At 38.5% G+C, this 22,609-nt stretch overlaps 2 protein-coding genes across 2 annotated transcripts in view; both read right to left on the minus strand.

The window, feature by feature from the left end:
* Positions 1-7,636: 7,636 nt before the first annotated feature.
* On the minus strand, positions 7,637-8,473 carry LOC133997899 (claudin-20-like). Its single transcript, XM_062437631.1, has one exon. It carries the CDS (start codon positions 8,471-8,473, stop codon positions 7,637-7,639), a length of 837 nt encoding a protein of 278 aa, XP_062293615.1.
* Positions 8,474-17,919: 9,446 nt separating this feature from the next.
* LOC133997440 (rho guanine nucleotide exchange factor TIAM2) overlaps positions 17,920-22,609 on the minus strand; it is a 31,625-nt gene continuing 26,935 nt past the window's right edge. The window contains exons 14-23 of the mRNA XM_062437018.1: positions 22,302-22,370; positions 22,087-22,212; positions 21,873-21,981; positions 21,497-21,676; positions 21,233-21,351; positions 20,893-21,001; positions 20,724-20,782; positions 20,177-20,267; positions 19,998-20,085; positions 17,920-19,652 (exon numbers count right to left, since the gene is read on the minus strand). Coding sequence (XP_062293002.1) covers positions 19,148-19,652; positions 19,998-20,085; positions 20,177-20,267; positions 20,724-20,782; positions 20,893-21,001; positions 21,233-21,351; positions 21,497-21,676; positions 21,873-21,981; positions 22,087-22,212; positions 22,302-22,370 — 1,455 coding nt within the window. The 3' untranslated portion in view covers positions 17,920-19,147. The remainder of the gene's footprint in view (positions 19,653-19,997; positions 20,086-20,176; positions 20,268-20,723; positions 20,783-20,892; positions 21,002-21,232; positions 21,352-21,496; positions 21,677-21,872; positions 21,982-22,086; positions 22,213-22,301; positions 22,371-22,609) is intronic.

Consider the following 22,609-nt stretch of genomic DNA (forward strand, 5'->3'; position numbering starts at 1 on the left):
CGGGAGTAATTTGGGGTTAAATATCTTTCTCAAGAACACATCAACATGTGGACTGGAAGAACCGGATCCTCTGATTGGTGGACAACCGCTCTACCTCCTGAGCCACAGCTGCCACATAATGACAATTTTAGAAAATATAACACAAAAATAGTTACATACTGCAGCTTTAATGAAAATAGGAAATGTCATGTTACCGAATATTTAAATCCCACTATTACTGTCGTTTTAACGTCACAAAAAAATTGTAGGTTTTTCCGTTCAAATGAAAACGTATAATGCCACAACAACAATATAACAAGACAACGAAGTTGACCACAACAAATTCTTTAGATAAGATCTTCACTTGCTTCCCTTATCTGTAAAGTGCCTTACATAAAATTAAACTGCATAGTTTTGGATGTGTTTCTTTCGCTTTTGATTTTATTGCATTTAAAATTCCTTTGTCTCAAATCTTATACTTATCAATACACATAACCTGTAATGTAAAACAAAGAGCTTAAGAAATACTGTCAGACTGAAATTCAGAGAAGTCATCGTTTAAATTATTTTTCTAACATGATTTATCATCATTAATCAGTTGTTAACAAGTATTGTACTTTGTAGAGATCATTACTGCTTTCAGCTGCAGAGATTGCAAGTTCACCTTGTAGCAGCATCTGTTGGTCTTAATACATGACGATGGTTAACATGTCCGTTAATAATGAAAAAAGGGAATGTCATGTTACCGACTATTTAAATTCCACTATTATTGTCGTTTGAACATCACAACAATAATTTAGGTTTTTCCATTCAAATTAAAACGTATAATGCCACAACAACAAGACAACGACGTCGACCAAAACAAATTCTTTAGATAAGATCCTCACCTGCTTCCCTTAACGTTCCTTATCTACGCCCTATTACATAAAATCAAACTGCATAGTTTTGGATGTGTTTCTTTCACTTTTGATTTTATTGCATTTAAAATTCCTTTGTCTCAAATCTTATACTTAACAATACAGATAACCTGTGATGTGAACCAAAGTATTCGCCTTCAGAAATACTGACACATTGAAATTCAGAGTAGTCATTGTTGAAATGTTTTTTCTAGCATGATTCATCATCACTCATCTTTTTTTTTCTAAAGTAGCCTACTTTTTATCATTACTGCTTTCCTCTCAGCTGCAGAGATCGTAAGCTCACCTTGTAGCAGTAGCTGTCGGTGCGATGACAAAGTCTTAATACATGTCGATGGTTAAAGCTGCAGTATGTAGTTATGATAAAAAAAGTGGACTTAGCCAGAATATTTGAACAGGTCAACCTGAAGGTCCCTCCTTCTTCCTCTCTGCTGCGCTGCAGCCCTGCCTTCTAAGCCCCTCCTCACAGAGGAACCTGCCATGCACGCTACATGCACGTGAAGACTTGTCACCGTAGTTACAGAGGAAACCTGTTTGACCCAGTGAGAGCAAAGCAGATGCTGCCGAGTGTGAGTATGAGCATCATTAACACTCCTTGCTCTGATTGGTTGTTTTGATTTGGGAGCGGTGGATTCTTGTAAATCACATTCCAACCACCAGATGGACCCAGATACAGTGGATTTTTTCACCGTTTATCTGTATCTTATTCTACTGTCAGGACGTTATGGTAAATGGACTACTTATATAGCACTTTTCTAGTCACATTCACCCATTCATACACTGATGACGGGCTACCATGCAGGGTGCCAACTTGATCATCAGAGGAAAGCTAACATTCACACACCGTTGTTGCAGCCATCGGGAGCAATTTGGGGTTAAGTATCTTTCTCAAGAACACATGAACATGTGGACTGGAGGAGCTGGGAATCTAACCACCGATCCTCCGATTGGTGGACAACCGCTCTACCTCCTGAGCCACAGCTGCCCCATAATGACAATTTTAACAAATATAACACAAAAATAGTTACACACTGCAGCTTAAATGAAAATAGGAAATGTCATGTTACTGAATATTTAAATCCCACTACCATTGTTGTTTTTAAGGTCACAAAACAACAACAATATAACAAGACAACGAAGTCAACCAAAACAAATTCTTTAGATAAGATCTTCACCTGCTTCCCTTATCTGTAAACTGCCTTAGGTTACGCTCTATCACATAAAATTAAACTGCATAGTTTTGGATGTGTTTCTTTCACTTTTGATTTTATTGCATTTAAAATTCCTTTGTCTCAAATCTTATACTTAACAATACAGATAACCTGTAATGTAAAACAAAGAGCTTAAGAAATATTGTCAGACTGAAATTCAGCGAAGTCATCGTTTAAATTCTTTTTCTAGCATGATTTATCATCAATAATCAGTTGTTAACAAGTATTCTACTTTGTAGAGATCATTACTGCTTTCCCTTCAGCTGCAGAGATAGTAAATTCACCTTGTAGCAGCATCTGTAAGTCTTAATACATGACGATGGTTAACATGTCCGTTAATAATGAAAATAAGAAATGTCATGTTACCGACTATTTAAATCCCAATATTATTGTTGTTTGAACATCACAACAATATTGTAGGTTTTTCCATTCAAATTAAAACGTATAGTGCCACAACAAAAAGACGCCCTATTACATAAAATTAAACTGCGTAGCTTTGGGTTTGTTTCTTTCGCTTTTGATTTTATTGCATTTAATATTAATTTGAATGAATAATTATCTTTGATAAAAATAAAAACAAAGCTCAGTGAAGGTTTCATTTAAGTTTTATTTGTTTGCAGAAACAAAAATGATAACATGAATCCAGATGTTTCTCAGCTGGTCTGGATTAAATACATTCTGATTTCTAAAGATGAACAGAAAATAAAAGTTTTGTTCCAAAACAACAAATCAGCAACTGACAATGTGATCTTTACCCTTTTAAATCTTGTACTTTTTTTATTATTGAACATTGATGTTATATTTATATTGAGGTTAATTTTGTCCAATGAAAAAAATGCCAACAAATTAAACCTCAGAAACCAAACAATGACCTGTAGAGAATATGACAGAGCAAAAATGCAAAGAAATCTCTGTTTCAGTGTAGTATTGCCACGTCTTTTGACTTCTTTGTTTTGTCTTAAACTGCTCAGACCACATGGGAAGTACATTTTCCTGTTGCATTAATTATGAAATTTGCAGCATAATCATTTGTGTGTGTTTTTGCCCCAAACAGCCAAAATATATTACAATATATTATCTGTAAGCTAGACAGCAATGGATATACCATTGAAGCATTTTTTGCGGATAAATATTTGCACCTATATTGCACCGACTGGCACCAATTTGCGTCAACTTGTGTCTTTGCATTGGCCTTATGTAATCATGCCATGCAAAAATGTTTCTTTGCATTTGGTCAGAACACACCATTAGCCTTTATTATTAATGTTGTCATATTCTTTGATCACCGGAAAATGAACAAAGAGCTCAGATGAAGAATTGATGAAGAATTCACCAGAAATGTAAATCAAAACTACTTTTATAGTGAGTTTAATTACTGCTGAAGACAGATGACCTACTGACAAGTGAATAAGACATCTAGAGAACCTCAAGTTACCTGTAACAGGCTATTAAAAATATGGCTAATTCTGCTAAAAGCACCCCCATACATTATTTAATCTGATACAGTAATACATACATGTTACATTTCTCTTACTTTTGTAGCCCTTGTTACTTATTTTCTTGAGCTATAGACCTGCTTTAAAAAAACAGCACTGAAAAATGTCAGCTAGTCTTTACCTGATGTCCAACTTATGATCAGATATGGTTGAAAATCACATTAATAGGTGGAAAACAGACACATATTTTTTAGTTTTAAGCTTAATGTGCATTTTCAAATAACAAAGAAATTCTTTTGCATATGGGACCTGGAAATGTGTAGTATAACCAGAATAATTTTCTTCTATCATTGTAATTTATTCTAGCTTGTAGTCACAATTATATTATTGGTCACATGAAGCTTAAAGGAAAAACAAGTCAGCTTTGGGTTTCAAAAATGTTGTGATGACCCGTAAGGGGTGAAGTTTAAGTCCAAAAGCAGCAAAAACAGCGACATTGACCCACAGAAGCACATAAATGAATCTGATGACGCCTGTTTTGTCCTTGAGTCATGCTTATTTGTAGTTCGTGCCTGAATGTGTCTCTGTCAGGTTCGACAGAGACATCTCAGCGCAGTGCTGACAAATCGACTCTATTTTCACCTCTGAATCTTTGCTGTTGCAGGTTTTCCTGAGAGGCAGTGTGGGTGTTCAGCTGTGCTATTTCTTCTCTTCTCTTTTTTTTTATTTCCAAGAAGCGTTGGCAGGTGTGATTGACAGCTCACCTCAGGTTAAAGGACACCCACCCACAAAATATGCACAGCGCTGTGGACTCTGCATTCTACATTAGGCTGTAAGTTACATTCTGAAAATGACTGGATGTCCTTTTCACACAGCTGAGACAGGGTGTGTGTGTGTGTGTGTGCTTGCAGTGTGCATTCAGCCGTGGTGAGAGGATAATGGGAAAGCAAAGAGCATCATTACCTCTCTCCATGCTGCGTTGCACCTCTCTCCTCCCCCTGAACTGACAGGAAAAGACGGAGTGGATGCAATGGTTCAGACGCTTTGGATCTGGACTTGTTTTAATCTTCATCTACATGATGAATTTAAAAAAAGCTTAACAATGTGTTTATTGCTTCAGGCACAGTCTTGAGTACAGCAGCATTCACTAACTATAAGCTGTAAGCAGCATCTAAACACTGACAGCATGCACCGACGCTCTGTTTCCCAAAAATCTTAGTTCAGAGCTGACCCAAAACAGACAGAGGTGACTTTGGCCACTAGGGGGACGCGAATAAAACCACGTCCACATTAAACCGGCTTAATTCTAAAAACACAAAAGCAGCAATGATGTGCATCCATAGCAAGAGTTTCAGCTTGTTTCTGTGAATATTTAGCCACACTAAAATGCTAAAACAGGTAATTGTCCTCCTACTGGGCATGTGCAAGTGAGCCACAGAAAACCAGTAAAGAAGAAACTCTGGTAGTAGACAGTAGTATTAAGAGTAGGTTACAACAGTTTGAGCAGAGAAAGGTGGTAAATAAATACGTTTAACTCTGAACAAGCTGTCAAAGTAGACAAGTAGATGAATTGTTGTTACTATCGTTGTATCTTCTTTTCTCTTCTTCCAATGAAAAGCTGCAAAACTGCCTCCATGTTTTGTCAGCAATATGACAGAGTTTCTAAAAAGCCAGAGTTGAGACGAAGGGCCAAAGCGGAGATAGAGAAAGATGCGTTTATGAATTTAGCCGGTTTAGTGTGGATATGGACGAGTGGAAAATGTAAATAATTTGTCAAAATTTAAGATACACTTCAAGATTTTGTTGTATGACTCAACAGCACTGTATTTTTAACTAACCTGTTTTATAATTAAGTAAATAAGTATTTTCTTTTTACTTCATAGTGTTTTCTACTTATTATTTTAAAGGTAAATAATAAGGTAGTGGACTTGCATCATTTTATTAATTGTTATTCTGATGTATTATTATTATTAGCACTGCTAGCAGCATGGCTAATAATACATGTTTCACTACTTTGCTCCAGAGTGAAATATCTTGACAATTATCAGATGTGTCGTCATTTTTATTTGGTACAAACATTCATAGTCTTCAGAGGATGGATCCTACTGACTTTGGTCATTCTATAACTTTTCATCTAGCACAACCAGCAAGTCAAATGTTTATGCAATACTTAAAGCGATGGTTCGGCATAATTCCGACCTATCTTCATATGCACCATTACGTCTATCTAAACACCACCTCAGCCCTTTTTTTTCATTTGGTCGCAAATTAGTGGAGTTAGAGCCATCAGCCGAATGGCTTAGTACAGGCGCTAATGGAACCAACAGTGTATCTCGTAAATTACCCCACTAATAATGCCTGGATTGTTACCAAACTTCTACAGTAGTACAAATAGGGTCTTTACTCATAAATCGATGCTTTGGAAAGTTTGTACAACAGGAGTTTATTAAAATAACACTTACCTGATGGCTTTTACTCTGCTGCTACTGCTAAAGCTGTAAACATCGTCGAAATCTCGCGCCATCACTGAAATACTGTGTGGTCTTGTGAGATCCCGCACAGAGCACCTTCGAAATTGAGCCACTAATCTTCACAGTGTTTAGATAAAAGTAATGGTGCATATGACGCTAGGTCGAAATTATGCCGAACCATGTGTGTTTACTGCTAATTAGCAAATGTTAACATGCTAAACCAAACATTTTACCTGCTAAATATTAGCACGTCAGCGTTAATATTAAAAAACAAGATAAATAAAGGTAAAACTTCATTTATAACATTCAAATCTCAAACCTCCACATAAAATATCATAAACTCAAAGTGCACTTACTGGGGTTTTTTGTGCTTTTTGTATCTCACGACCTTTTCAGTAAATGTAAGTAGTTTCATTAGATCTGAAAGCTGAGATAACACATTTTTGGGTTTTAGCAGTGCTACAACAAAATCATTGAGTGTATCTTAAAGTTACAGTATGCTCTGTTTCTTTTGTACTTTTTGAATATACAGTAAATAATACAGAATTACATTTCTCACTTTTGTAGCCCTAGTTACTTATTTTTCTTTTACAAAAGGAGCTTAAGACTTTATCACGTCTTAACCCAACTAATATTTGGATTTAGTTGTAAATCTAAGTTGAAGAGACGTCTATTTCGAGCCATTTCTATTCATTAAAAACTATATTTATTTATGACTCAATATTGATAGGTGAAAAACAGACTAACATTTTTATGTTTTTAAGCTTAATTTGGATTTTTACATTTTCAGATAACAAACATTCTTTGCTGTATTTCTTTGACCTGGAAATGTGTAATTGTTTTATGTATGACAATATGTGATTTTCTATTACTTTCACTAATTCTAGCTTGTAGTAAGTATATATTTTAGCCACATTAAACTGAGCTACTTAAAGGGGGAAAAAAGATTTGAGAAAATGCTGTGAGCTCAGGTTTTAAGAGGGCTACAACAACATCAGTGCATGTATCTTAAAGTTACTTAGTTCTGTTTATTTTGCACTTTGTCACATAAACAGTAATAATATAAAATCTGTATTATCTAAGTTTAACCAGATCATTTTGTCAGTGATTGTAATTGTACTATTTGTGATGATAATAATGTATTCTCAACTTTGTTTGCATGTTGTCGGTGTTGGGAAGTCAGATCCTGCTCGGAGGCCAGAGAAAGCTTTGGGTCGGCTCTGTTTGAACACGAGTTAATCTCAGAAGGCAGACGGCATCCACAGCTGGAAAATGATGGCTTTTCAGTTCCAGTCAGAGCTGTGATTTTCTTTCAAAATGATCAGCAGGTTCAGCTCTTTGGTATGAAAAAGCTGCAGCAGTTTTTAAAGGATTTACACTTGGTTTGGAGCGGGAGCAGTGTATTTTTTCTCTCTCTCTTTCTCTCTCTCTCTCTCTCTCGCTCTCTCTTTCTCTGTTTTCTCAACGTTTCATTTCAGAGACATTCGGCTGAATCCACAATCTGTCATTCCCAACATTTGGTAATTATTCCACCTCCCCCAGCCCCAACTCCCCCTTCCCCATGAGCCAGAAAAAGCCTCAGCTGAAAACTCCACATTTCCACACTCAGCCAGCCATGAGGATTAAACGTACTCCTGGAGGCTGTAACTGTCCTTGATGTCTTTTGGAGGGAGTTTGGAGGGAGATGAGAAGCTCTTTTGCTCTTTATTCTGTTCCGGTTTCTCTTGAGGAGGTTTCTCCCGCTTCACCTCGTCCATCTGCAGTTTGACTGTTTTGTTTTGCCTGTTTTTCGAATGTTTGCACTCCGCTTTCAGCTCCCGCCTCTGGTGCTCCTCTCCGTTCTGCACAATTCTGATTGGGTCAAGCGGGGAAGGGTAGTCCGTTGTTGTTCTTCTGTTTCCTGGACATGACAAACAGAAAATGACTCCCCCAGCCAAGAGGAAGCCGGCGGAGATGAAAGTGACGCATAGAGCTCCTCCAGGCTGATATTTGCTGCTGTCCGGCAGGTCGGTGGTCAGGAAGGTGGTGATGACTTCGTTGGTGAACCAAGACGCGGGGACCAAGCACAGGGCGCTGGCCAGGATGAAGCAACCTCCTGCAGCGATGGCGGTGTGTCCCTTTGCTCGGTGACTACCCCCCCACCGGGTGCATTTGAGCCCCAGGGAGGCGAGGCAGAGTCCAAACAATCCCACGATGCATGACAGGACCATGCCGGCCCTCATGGTCTGCAGATACGCCGGCAGTGACAGCACCGAGTTCTTCATGGTGCAGCTGAAGACGCCGGAGCTGTACCAGACGCAGTCCATCCAAAGACCCTGCATTTGAGAGATGGGGGTCATGATGCTGGACCAGACGTTGGAGCTCACCTTCCAGTTGGGTAGCAGAGTGGCCACGGTGGCGCCGAGGACGCCCAGGAGCGCCAGGGCGAACGCCAGGATCTGAATGGCGGTGGACAGCATGTCTCAGCCCCCCCCCTCCCTCCTCGTCCCAGCTTCGGTCCCTGTTGGTGCGGCGGCGTCCCGGACAAGTCCTGACAGCAGATAATTCCTCTGCGCCGGCTCCAGCGGGCTGCAACCAGAGGAGAAATGAAAATTGAAGTGAGCGTGGGAGCGTGACGGACACACAGCTGAGGCTGCCGAGCTTTTGTTTGCCTTTTTTTAGATTTGTGTGTTAGGAGGGCAAGCATGTGTGAGCTCGCTGATTGCCTGCATTAGTTACTCTGCAGCTGATGTGGTGATCATTGACACTCAATTATGTCCATTTAAAGCTGCAGCATCCCTGGGCTCTATTGTTTCTGAGCTGCTTTGTCACTGCAAGAGGAAAAACTAAGTTATTTCTTCTAATTCATTCAATCCTGATCTCTTAAGGGAGTTAAACACCTACAACAAAGGGGTAAAAAACCTGATTTTTAAAGTTAAATCATATGAATCTGGAGTCTTACCTGTTTTGAATGTCTGGCTGCGTCTTCTGGAGTGATTCCTGAGGACAGAGCAGAGTGTGTGAATGAAAACACAGGGTGTGTGGGTTAACAGCCTCTAACTACCCCTCCGCCTGCTGTCTCCTTGGCAACTGTACATACAGTTTCATCCCATTCTGCGTTCTGGAAAAGATGCACCAGGAGTCCTTTTGTATTTTTTTCCTATGAGCTTATTCAGAATAGAATAAAAAACCTTCGTACAAACTGACCAAAGTAGGTTCCAGGAAACAGGTTTCTCTAACCTGAAGGTCACCGGCTCTCCTGAAGGAGCCGCAGAGCAGCGTTCTTATCTGATGAGTTGATGGCGTTGTACGACGTGCACGAATGCTTCTTTTTCTCGCCTTTTTGACCACACGAAAGAAGCCGTTCACCTGAAAATGATTGTTTTTATTGTTTTCTTTAAATGACAACAGTTAGATTGGGTTTTTTTGTCACCCCGCTTGAGTTTTACGACCCACTGAAAAAATGCGACACCGCCTCTCTTAAAAGCTCATTATTGACTATTACTGATATTATCTGCTGGTCCGAGTCCTTCACTTACAAAATCAGTCGCATTTCAGGTGACTGACAGGATAATTTGTGCTTTTGAAACAATCAACATGCACCATCGGGTCGTCATTTCGTTCTCGTTTTTGGTGATAAAAACCGCTGAGCTGTCCTTTGTACGTCTGCAGTGGGAATCAAGGTGTCGCCCGTCATGTGACCGTATGAAAGAATCGCCCTCTGCAACACCGTGATAAGCGTCCGGAGCCCACCCACCCGCTCTGTAGTGATGGGACCCAGCAGTCAGTCAGTGGCAGCCTGTTATTACCATAATCCTCCACTCTGGGTCTTATCAGCTGCAGACCTGCACAGACACGAGCTGCTTTCACCAAACCGAAAACAATAAACACCATTTTTTTTATCCCCCCCAACTCACCAACCAGATCCTCTGTGAGAAAATACACGATTTAAAGACTCTGCAGGCGTCATTTTAACCATCAACACTGGGTAATTAAAGTTTTTATGTTGATACTATAATAAATAACAAATAAGCAAGATTCACTTTCCCACAGGACAGAGCTGTGATGTCATCATAAACGACAAACCAGCAGTTACTGCAGCTTTAAAATGGGCAGATTTCTAATGGAGGTTTTGTACAGTCGTCGGAAATAAACAGCAGTTTTTGGATTGTAGCCTCTTAAAATGAAGCACTAAGTACTTGTGACATCACATTACAGCCTTAATGTGGGCAGATGTGTTACGCTCGGTAAATTTAATGAATTTTCTCAGTTGTCCGTTTAATAATCATGTGACTCCTCAGATTTAAATGATTACCTCCAGGCTTAGGAACATTAAAATTATAATCAGCCTCTCGAGATAGACACATAATTTGAACTTAAAGTGGCTTTCTTAAACACACACACACACACACACACACACACACACACACACACACACACACACACACACACACACACACACACATTAAATCAGACATAAAAACACATAAAAAAAGTTTAAATGTGCCACTTGAGTAATCATAGACTGAGTCAGTGTTTGATGATAATCATTTAATTAAGTGATTAATTAAATCTGCTGTAAGTTGTTATATTAAATAAATGTACATTTAAACAATGTATTATCCAACTGTTATTTTAAAAATACAATTTAAAAGAGATTTTGTTAATCAATTAATATTTTTTCTAAGTATATGTGTTTATAATTTGCTGTAGTGATTCTAGACTCCACACTAAGAGGACGTCAGTGTTTTTCAGGAGCTGCTGAAGTCATTTAAAAGGTGAAACAGTCTAGACTGACCCGCTGATTAAAAAGTCAATACCTGCTGATGCAATTAAATCAAGAACAGCATTATAAAGTCACAGGGAGACATTTATCAACACCAGTATCACGCTATTTTATAAAACTGTTTCATAAACTGAGTCAGACCCACAGCTCGTAATGTTTTTCATAGTTTTTTTCTGCTTAAATATATATTGATAAAACGAGAAACATCAGAAAAGGGTTTTGTGGAGCCTTTGGGCCTCTTTAACTGATGGTTCAAAAAAAATTTGAGCTAAAACTCTGCACAGTCTTTAAACTGATGATGTGAAATATGGAGGAATGTATTTTAATTTCAGAATAATACGAATTTAAGATTTAAGAATACTAATAAAATAAATACATAGAGAATACAGAATATAGTGTACAAGGTTGTCTATAATGCTGTAATAGAGCTGTAACTCAAGATTATTTTGATCATGATCATTTTGGTGATTACTGAATACTAAATGGATCTCTGTTTCTGTTGCGGCCTTTTAATGCAAATATTTGATGGTTATAAAAGAAGAAAGAAAAAAAACCTGAATAATACTATAATAAAAAAAAACCCCATTTATATTTAAAGCCACTAAACAAGTAAACACAGAATATTTATATGTTTCTTTGTATCAGTCGACTCCTTAAATGGATATTTGTAAGAATAAAGAACAAAATCAGATTATTTTTGAAGGTGGAGGTGGGATATTGTGAGTCCTGGTGAATGTTGGATTTAAAATATCAGAGAACATAATATAAAAAAGACAAGAATATTTATATGTATATTTTTATACTTTATTCATTTTTTTATTTTTTACCCTTGAAGCATCATTTTTAAACTACAATGGGAAGGTTTAAAAAAAAAAAAAAATTGTTTTTACATTTTTTGGAGAATTTTATTTTTAAGCTGATGATTGACCCAAATGGGTTTTCTGTTTTTGGTATATGTTTTTATTTTATTTAGATTTTGTGCTGATGAAGCCTTATTCAATTTTGTAGTTATACGATATGTATCGTCATTTTTGGTACATGCTTAGGTATGTGTCGTCTACATGCATATATTTAACAAATTTAAAGAAAACCCCACATATACACACACAAAATATTCATACATACAGTATTGTGTAGACTTTAGACTGATAAATCATTCCAGCACTAATGCGTGATGGAGATGGAGAATATACTTTATATATTAGTGATGTTTCATTAATGAGCTCAGATATATAAAAGCAGCGGTATGCTCCTTTAACTCGACTGTATCATAACTCACATCCTGCTGCTGCAGTGTTCAGATCTCCTGTGATCGTGGTCACACTTTGTCCCACATACTGAACAACTCGTGTTAATATCCAGCTGCTCCGTCGGGTCGCTCGCTGATGTGAAACGAGCCGGCAGTCGATTACAAGCGGACTCTGGAGGTTTGACTCGACGCCCGCGGGCCTCCTCCGTCCTGCTACTGCAGAGGACAAACTGGGGAGTGTTTTATCATTTAACATTTTCTCTTTTTTACATCGTGTCTGGCTTCTGATCACCGTGCAGCTCAAAGATTTATGTTCTTATTGTTCAGCTTCATTTTTTAACTTCTACCAAAGAGATTTTGCTCCAGTTTGTGTGTTTGTTTCATTATTTCATGAACTAATAGACTGATTTTAAACAGTATTTAGGTGTAAGTTTGGACGTGGAACAGCAAATTATTTTTTGATTCATCTTTTAATTGTTGGTTGGGGGATTTTATGTTTGACGTTGGTTTTAAGTTTGGTTTTAAAAAATGCAAAAAATAGGCCTCTGTAATTATTAAAACAGTGAAATACGTTAAAATAAGATAAATGATGAAATCTCTGATACTAAGATCTTCTATAGTATTGAAATGTTTTCTCTTTTTACAGTTGGTTGTTTTGGGCCTATTATAGAGTCGTGACGTATGAGGGGTCGCTGGTTCCTGTGTTTTCCCCTCTCTGTATTATTATTTTAGATTTTTCTTTAAATGATCCCCTCGATGTTACTGAGCATAAAAACTCACCTGAATAATATAATGATCAGTAATAATAATATATCCTTATATTGTTTCTGAAAAATCACATTTTGCCTGTTACTTTTGTGGACCGCTAAGAATACTACAATACCCATGAGCCTCGATTGTGAATAAGAAGCTGTGGGTGTGAATCTGAATGTAATGAAGTCTAACCAAAAGGAGCCCAGAAGTGAAACGTATGCAGATTGTAAAATCAGTATTCTCTACATTGTAATATTTGACTTGTGCTCAACATTATCAGCTCTGTGATTGGCTGTTTCTTGCTGAAATGCACCTTGGGAGTTGTAGTTAACTTCTACTGTGATGTTTTTATGTTCTCAGGCTTATACCTTTGACTTTTTATCTTACAACCAGATATATTCTAACGCAGTTGTTCATCTTTTGTTCTGATGATTCAACCGTGAAAGATCTCAAAGTGTATAATTAAACAGGATTTTTACTTTCAGAACCAAAAACACCTGAAATAAGTTACTGCAACTTTTGCAACGTTATTACGGAGGCCCTGAGGTGCAACACAGGAAAACAACATTTCTGTTTAGTTGCAGTTTTTTCCTAATTTGTTGTTATATTTTGTACAGTGATATGTTTTGCGTCTCAGGGCCTCCGTACCTCTGTACCTTTAAAAAAAAACAAAAAAAACAACTCTATTCTATTTTTAGAGCAAAAAACAAACACTTTTTATTGTATATATGTGGCTTTTTAATGGTTGATGGTGTCAGAAATGTGTATATTGTGTAATTACAGTCAGAAGTGTGGCTACTGGCTACATAGAAATGCAGCAGGAAAGCTTTCAGTGGGCTTTACATCTCACACTTTGTCTTTTTTGGTTGTAGAGGACAAACTTAAATAGGCTTAATTTGGTTCATCAGGACCGGTGGTGAGTCTGTGTCCGTTGGGAAAAGGCCTTACACACGCACTGATTTACAGAGTTTAAATTAAATTACTACCACTGAAGTATTCCTTCTATGTATCATATTTTCACTGTTTTATTATCATATGATTATTAACATCATTAAATGGGTTTTATTTTCTCACTTATGTACATTTAGATGATTTAATTTTCTTTATGTTTAATACTATTTTTTGGACAGTTGATGGCAGACAGGTAAACAGGAAACAAGGGGAGAGAGAGACAGAGGTATGACCATAGACATATATATGTATTTATGGGTATGACATGCAACAAAGGTCTCTTGCCGGATTCGAACCAGGGACGTTGCGGGTATACGGCTACAAGGGTGCTCCGTGTCTTCTTTTAATGTGAAGCATGTGGTGCATGTAATTTTGTTTTTGTCGTAAAGCACTTTGAGCTGCATTTGTTTGTATAAATATAAGGTGCTATACAAATAAAGTTGTTATTATTTGATTTGATTTCTGTCCATATGAATACATGCTAGTTTTTTTTTAACATAAACTGAAGAGGTTTGAAGTGGACTGGACTGTAATCCATTATGTAATCAAGCTTTGATTCATTCTGGATGTTTCTTTATATTATTTATTTTTAATATTGATATAAAGTGACACATTACGAAGGCGGTGATAATGAAGAAGCTTTAATTTGAATCAATTTCCCGCCACATTGGATCAAATATCGTATCAGAAGAACCCATTCCTTTGCACGGATTAACTCCGACTCCATAAAAAAGCCTCTGACTCTCCAACCTTTCATCCAATCCGACTGAAATTAGCTTCACATTAAAGCAGGCAGTTTGACCTTTGACCCCACAGTCACGGTGATAATAGTTTGGAGCCGAATCAAACCATCTGGTAGAAACAAAACCCCCTCGAGGCTACATCAGTCATCAATCAGCAGGCAGACGGGAATATAAATGAACCGCTTTATCTCAGCCGAACACACACACACACACACACACACACACACACACACACACTCACACACACATTGATATTTAAATTAGGAGTGTGCAGTATGGATGAAGTCTATCACAATGTTATGGAACCTCTCCATCCTCGAGGCACAACATATTTCTTACTGTAGATAGATGATGAGAAATAAAATACAAATTTTTTTTGTGTAATTTGACAGAATGTGTTATTTTATTTATTTTACAGTTTTAATGTTTTAAAATGATTTTCTCACACTTATCTATTTTATTCATTATTGTCCTTCATTTGTTTTATTGGTTTTATTATCACATTATCATTTTCACTTCTCCTGTGCATTAGTCTCATATAGTTTACGTGTTATTATCAGCTTGTCAGTCACCTGTATAACGTATTTTGAATTGTAACCTGAACAAAAGGTGCTATACTATTAAAATCTGATTTGTCTGATTTTAGCAATAAAAAATGTGAACTCGTCCTTTAATAACATAAAGAGTTAAAAGAAGAAATTGTAGAAACTCACCAGCAGACAGCGATGTGACATGTTCATCCTCCTACAGTTTACTGAGGATAAACATACACATGCTCACACACACATGCACTCGCGCTCATACACACACGCGCACGCACACATGCACAAGAGCACACACACAGGTTCAGAGTTGGTTGTGATCTTTTTGGAAACAAAGCGTGTCAGGTGTGTTAGTGTGTTTGCAGGTGAAGTGCAGGTCAGCACATTCCTGCAGTTCAAACACTGAACACTTAGGTGTCTCTCTCTCTCTGTGTGTGTGTGTGTGTGTGTGTGTGTGTGTGTGTGTGTGTGTGTGTGTGTACTTATATTGTTGTCTTTGTGAGGACATTTTGGTCCTAATACTCCACAACAAGGCTGTTTGAGGGTTAAACGATGGGTTCACAATTTTTCTAGTTTGTCTTAAAACAACAGTCAGGAGCCCAAATGAAGATTGAAACCTGTTGTTGATCCTTTCATAATGCAATTACAATATAAGTGATGGAGGACAAAATCCACAGTCCTCCTTTTGTTAAAAAAAGTTGATCTGAAGCTAATATGAAGCTTCAGTCGTCCAAATGAGTCAAATCTTCATCTTCTATGTTTCAACGTTACAGTGTTTTTAGTAGCAAAGTCTTTTTGTTACTATACTTCCACCACAGCTCAACAGGGAAACACTAAGAGGGAATCTGATGCTAAAAAGACTGTAAATGTGTCAGATATCACTTGATATGACTAACTCACACTGATGAAGCTCAATATAAACTTCACATCTACTTTTAAATGACTGTGTCCTCCATCACTTTACATCGAAAGCACATGAAGATATTTAAATAATCAGTATGATTATTAACAGGAGGAATGATTACAGAGAGGAAAACCTCTTTCACTCCTCATATGGACACCTGACTTTAGACAGGCCTAAAACATTGTGTATCTATCCTTTTAAGCCTGTTCTCTTAATAAGTGATGAGCTGCAGCTGAGTGCTCAGGTGAACACAGTTAACTGATGAGGTGGGTGTGGCTGATTAGCAGGAGTGGAGCAGAGCTGTGGTGAATGGAAATTTAGCAGCAGGAGAAGAGCAGAACAGACTGTGACACTAAATACATTCATATGTTTCAGACCTGGACAATAAACAGTAGATGATATTCACAAATGTTTCTAGATAAAGTATTTGTTCTCTAGCTGTCATTCTTTGGTTTTTCTAGAAAAGAATTGTGGATTGAAAAAAAAGGAATATCTATTACGCATCCTGTCAAATACTAAGTTTAACTTCTTAACACTTCTAAACATTAACCCTCCTGTTGTCCTCAGGTCAAGGAAGGAAGGAAGGAAGGAAGGAAGGAAGGGAGGAAGGAAGGAGGGAGGGAGGGAGGGAGGAAAGACGGAAGGAAGGAAGGAGGAAGGAAGGAGGAATGAATGAGGAAGGAAGGAAGGAAGGAAGGGAGGAAGGAAAGGAGGAAGGAAGAAGGAAGGAAGTGAGGAAAATAGGAAAGGAGGAAGGAGGGACAGGAGGAAGGAAGGAATGAGGAAGGAAAGGAGGAAGGAGGGAGGGAGGAAGGAAAGGAGGAAGGAAGGAAGTGAGGAAATAAGGAAGGGAGGAAGGAAAGGAGGAAGGAAGGAAGGAAGTGAGGAAAGGAGGAAAGGAGGGACAGGAGGAAGGAAGGATTGAGGAAGAAAGGATGGAAAGGAGGAAGGAGGGCGGGAGGAAGGAAAGGTGGGAGGGAGGGAGGAAGGAAGGAATGAAAGGAGTAAAGAGGGAGGAAGGAAAGGAGGAAAGAAGTATGGAAGGAGGAGGGAGCGAAGAAAGAGGATAGGAGGGGAAGAACGAGGGAAAAATTAAAGTAAGAGGAAGGAAGGAAGGAAAGAAGGAAGGAAAGAAGGAACAGTCAAAAGTGATGGGGTCACTTTGACCCGGGAGGACAACAGGAGGGTTAAGAGTTTAACATGTTTAGGGAAACATGATAATAAATATGAATAAGTACGGACTGCATGTTCGTGTTTTCGTGCTAGTTTTTCAGAGCTGGACACAGGAGACTAAACGCAGTGTTGAAAGAAGAAAAGCCTCGTGAAATCAAATTTAATTAAATATTTTGTAATTTATTGGATTTTAACAGCATCAAGTTATTAAAAAGACGTACACAAATATTTAAGAAAATAAATTACCAAACGAAAAAATACTTTAACAGTAAATAAAAATAACTTGAGGAGTTTTTCATTTAAAATGAAACTCTTGTTTTTTTCCTACAACCTCAAACACATCACGGAAATACAGAAAACACACAAGAAAAATATATAAATACAGATAATACAAAAGGCTTCAGTCCAATCCAGCAGCTCCAGAGGTTCACTAAACACTGCTTTTGTCAAGAAAAATATCTGTTACACAGAATCAAAAATACTATACAGAGAAACATATTTACAGCATGATCACAGCTGGAGATACAAAATACAGAACAGTTCAGGCAGCTGAGTGCAAAAAAACAATAAAAACAACATTCGTCTGAAATCTTCCAGTAGAAATTAAGTAAAATATAAAACAAAGAAGATTTCCATGTTTAGTTCCACTGTTTTTGGTCCTTTTTGAAACGGTTAAATCCACCGTGTGATTTTATTATACGATACACAAAACGACAAACTGGTTTTCTGACAGGAAAGAAAGGATTCCTCCGTCGTTCATCGTCTATAATACCTCATTAAATCCTCTCATGTTTTATTCTTATTCTTATTCTTATTCCCGGGACCAAAATATGAAAAACAAATGAGAACATTTTTAAAAACGATAAAAAAATACATCCTTCCTGAACATGTTTTGCAGGTTTGAGGTTTATCTAAAACACAAAATAATATGTATGTGACTCCTCAGTGTTGATGAGCTGTTTTTGGCACAGTTGCCTAAATTTTAGACAACTGTGAAGAAAAGAAAAACATTTCAAGTATAAAGTTGAAATATTCTGAGAAAAAGTTGTGATGTTATTATAAAAAAAGATTTTACTTGTAGGATAAGTAAATATACATTTCAAAACAGCTGAATCGCATCAGATAGAGAGCGTAATGTGTTTCAGATACTGATGCTTTTTTCTTTTTCTGACATGGCAGCAATACGTTTCTGTAAATACCATCTTCTTCCTTGTAAAATTATAATTTTTTTATCATAACATCACAACTTTCTCCTCAAAATATTACATTTTTTTTACTCTTTTCTTCTACAACTTTTTATAGCCAACCCTTGAGGTAAAAAAAAAAAAATCTGTTAAATCTTAAAAACGTGTTTTTACAAACTGGAGGTGTGAAGTGTGAGAGATGTGGCTGTTTACCAGACAGCTGCATTGTGGGAAATGTAGGATCCAGTGTTAATAGATAGCACAAACATTTACCATTCTGTTTTTATTGTATTTTCTTCTTGTGAGTTCCCTAACTTTATGAATGTGAGATGCTTGAGACACTGGAGAATGAGTTGCAAAAGCAGAAATTAAAATGAAAAGACTGTGAAGCAGCTGGAAGTGACCTCAGGATCTTGTCATCCCAAATTATTGTGCGGATAGGTTTGTCTACCAGAGTGGATTTTTTTGCTCAGTGTGATGTCTTCACACACTTAAAAAGTCCAGTGTGTAAGATTTAGTGACATCTAGTGGTGAGGTTGTATATTTCAGCCAATAATGAATCCCTCCCCCTTCCCCTTCAAGCATGTATAAGGACCTACGGTGGCTGCATTAGTCCAGAACCAGGGTTTGGTTTGTCCTTTCTGGGCTACTGTAGAAATGACGGGCTCTGTGGTAGAGGACCCGCTTTCTACGTAGATATAAAGGGCTCATTCTAAGATAACAAAAACACAACAATTCTTATTTTCAGGGTGATTATAAACTAATAAAACCACACTTATGACTATTAAATTCCATATCTGCCAATAGATGCCACTCAATCTAACACACTGGTCCTTTAAAGCGTGCAGAAAATCTTTTATATGTAAGCTTTAGCCCTGTATTGAAGGAACAGCAGTCTTTTGGATTCCCAGCATGGCGTCATAGAAACAGTCTTCGTTGATAATCGACGTCATGCTCTGAACACTGAAGTCTCTTTCCAGCATGCTGCTGACGTCCAGCTGATCTCTCCTGGAGCCCCGTCTCTTCTCGTCGTCTCTCTGCTCTGCATCTTCCTCGCTGAAGTTCAGCCGCTGCAGCTGAGCCTCCAGGTCACTGGTCAGGGAGCAGAGTCGGCTCCTCTTCCCCGCGGAGGATGCGGCGTGGCTGGGCAACAGCGGCTCCGAGCAGGTGTCTCCCACGATCAACCTGCTGGTCTCGTCCGGTTGGTGATGAGGAGTCCTTTGGGTGTCGGAGCGAATGCGCTGCTGCCTCCTCCTCCAGGAACCGCCTCTCTCTGCTGTGGACAGTTTGGTCCTCCTCAAGGAGCCGGTGGGTGCTCGGTCTCTGAGGAGGGAGCGCAGGACTCGCAGGACGCCGGCTTTCGTCTCCAAACCACTGAAACACAATGACACACAGCTCAGGTCAAAGAGGGGAAGAACTGGGTCATCATCAAAGAGTTTTCAATGAGAGTAGCTCTTAAGGGCAAAATGTACTTGGGATTGAGGTACCGAACTAACTCTATTAATTACTTTCTTATGAACTAACCCTCGCTTTCTACCACACTGATTGGCAACATATCAGTCTCAATCTTTTGGCACACCAACTGGGTAATGGCCATTAAAAAAGTAACTCCTATTCATTATTATTCCTTTGTTATGACATATGGAGTGTAGGATTATACAATGGTTATGGTGTGAACAGCTGTGTATAAACTGGGGTCCTCAGTGTGGATGTTTTTACCTGCTGCACAGCTGGAACACCGTCTCTGGCCGTCCCTCCACCTCTGACCTGCAGTGAACCAGCTCCCACACACACGGCTGCTCCGAGCCTGAAAACACAACACAGTGCATGTGTCAGAACAACACTCGCATTGTCCCTTCAGACTCATAAAGAGAGAAAGCGTGTGATTGGTCACTGACCTGTGATGTTGGCCGGTCTGACCTGCACCGCTGACACTGGGATTAACCAGCGGAACCTGAAGGGGTCCAGATCAGCTGAGCGGGAACCGGTCTGTTGACAGAAGACAGGAGATTGTAAAAACAGCTCTAATGTGGAGTTTTAATGGTTTGTTTTAGGACTGCATGATTATTTTTCTTTATCTATTAATCTGTAGATTATTGTCTTGATTAATTGATTAGTTGTTTGGTCAGAAAATTGTGAAAAATGTTGATCACAGTCTCCTCAAATATCTTTTTTAGTTTACTGTGACAGAGGTTGAAAGAAACCACAACATTTAAGAAGCTGATATCAGTGAATTTGGACATTTTCTTCTTAAAAATATGTCAAAATGAGTAATTAAAATAGTTGAATAATTTGAACTTTTAAATGCATTTTTGCACTAAATTACTGTGTCGACACACTGTGGATTTTAACCTCAATCACTTCCATTGAAAATACATTTGAAGATTTTTTAATAGTCAGTTCATATGGATATTGTGAACTATTCCTTTAAAACCTGACACTCACCATCCTCTTCTTCAGTTTGCTGTTCTCTCGATAAACGAGGATGACGGCTCTCTTGAACACTGAAACACAGAAACAGTCGTGTTACTCTGTTATCCTTCACAACAAATGTGAGTGAAGTTATATTTGACTCTGGCTGTGATTGTTTGTGAGTGTTTTTGTGTCTCTGTACCGAACAACGTGAGCTCCGGTTCTTTCCTCAGTCGACCCAGACACGGCAGCGGGTTCAACCAGACCACCGACGAATGGGCCAGGAACTCCCCCATCGAGATCTCTGTCACCTGAAGACATTTAGATAAATAATCATTATTACTGAAACTTAGTGCTAAAATAATTAATCATTAAAGTCATGTATGAGGCAGGTCACAATCTGGTTTCAGCTCCTCCACATTTGCTGCTTTTCTCTCTTTCATTTCTCTTTGAACTGAATATTTTTAGATTTCCAACAATATAAGACATTTCTACACATAACACTGGACTCTGTTAACTTGTACTGATGTAATTATATTTACCTGTTTGTCAGGTCCACTCTGCTCTGCGGCCAGCTGGTCGAACACGGAGCCGTAATCCTCGTAGATTTTCTGCATCTCGTTGATGTGACTCGCCACCTTCTCCATCGCTCTCAGCGCCTCTGTGTGGACACGAGGAGAGAAACGCACAGTTTACAAATAAATAAACAAACAAACAACAGAAAAACAGTCTGAATGGCTGCTGGTGACACCGAAGACCGATTACAGACTTTAGTAACTTACTGATGATGCAGGTGTGTGTGTTACCTGTTAGGTGTGTGTGTTCGGGGCTCTCGGGGTCGGTCAGGGACACCAGCTCTCTGAGCAGCAGCGGGTACTTCAGGACTCTCTGGACAGGTTTGATCAGGTACGACTCCAATGTACACGAGTGCTGATTGGTCGGATTTCTGGCCTCCAGGAACTGTTTGAAAGCTGCGTCCGTCTTCGCTGCAGGAACAACGTGAAGATTTAAAGGTTAAAAATCACAAAGGAGCAACATGATCCAACTATTCTGAATCTGAAATGAAATGCTGACACTTCAGTTTCATGATTTTGTTGCTTTTAGAACAATAAATAAATAAATGATAGGTTTAATCTGACGTTTTGCTACTGTACAGAGTATCAGATGAAGCATAAATCTCACCTCTCTCCAGAACTTTCTGCACTTTGATGTGGTTGGCACAGAAGCCGCTGTAGAGCTTGAAGTGGTCGGCGTAGTAGAGAAAAGATCCTCCCAACGAGAAGAGGAGTTTCTGAGAGCAGAAACAGGAAGTGTGATGAACATTGCTGAGGTGAGGAGAGGCTAAACCCACACAAACAGATTAATATGAGACCAAACAGAAACACTGATGACTCACCTTGAACTGTTCAGGCGTATCCAGGCTGCTGAAGTTCGGACAGGAAGCGATTCTCTCCTCCAGCGTTTGGAGGAAAACTCTCTGGAAGTCCAACATCTCCGGCAGACTGCCGAACAACGCCTCCATCTGAAGGAGAGACGCAGCTGTTAGATACATCGATCCACTCTGATGTCTCATATGTTACATTAAAGGTTTTCTGTAAAATTCAATCATACCTCGTCTTTACTGAGGAAGGTCTCCGTCTGCAGCGGCGTCAGGTAGATGTCAAACAGACAGACCAGATCCTAAAAGAAGACACAGAGGACATTATGAGGCTTTATAACATAGAGGCAACTCAAAGTGCTTTAAACAAGATATTTCAGATCAAATTAAATCCATAAGGTATTACAACATTTAGAGTATAAAACCCAATAAAAAGGGAAATAAATACATTACATTTTAGTTAAGTTTTTGTGGAGATATTTGAGTGTAAAAAACAAAATTAAGGTTGAATTTATAAAAGGCACAGAGCAGCATGAGAACA

The sequence above is a fragment of the Scomber scombrus genome, chromosome 17 (genome assembly GCF_963691925.1).
Source record: "Scomber scombrus chromosome 17, fScoSco1.1, whole genome shotgun sequence".
Classification (NCBI taxonomy): Eukaryota; Metazoa; Chordata; class Actinopteri; order Scombriformes; family Scombridae; genus Scomber; species Scomber scombrus.

Excerpts from the sequence above, each read along its gene's own strand:
- LOC133997899 (XM_062437631.1), bottom strand. The coding sequence starts at position 8,473 with ATGCTGTCCACCGCCATTCAGATCCTGGCGTTCGCCCTGGCGCTCCTG.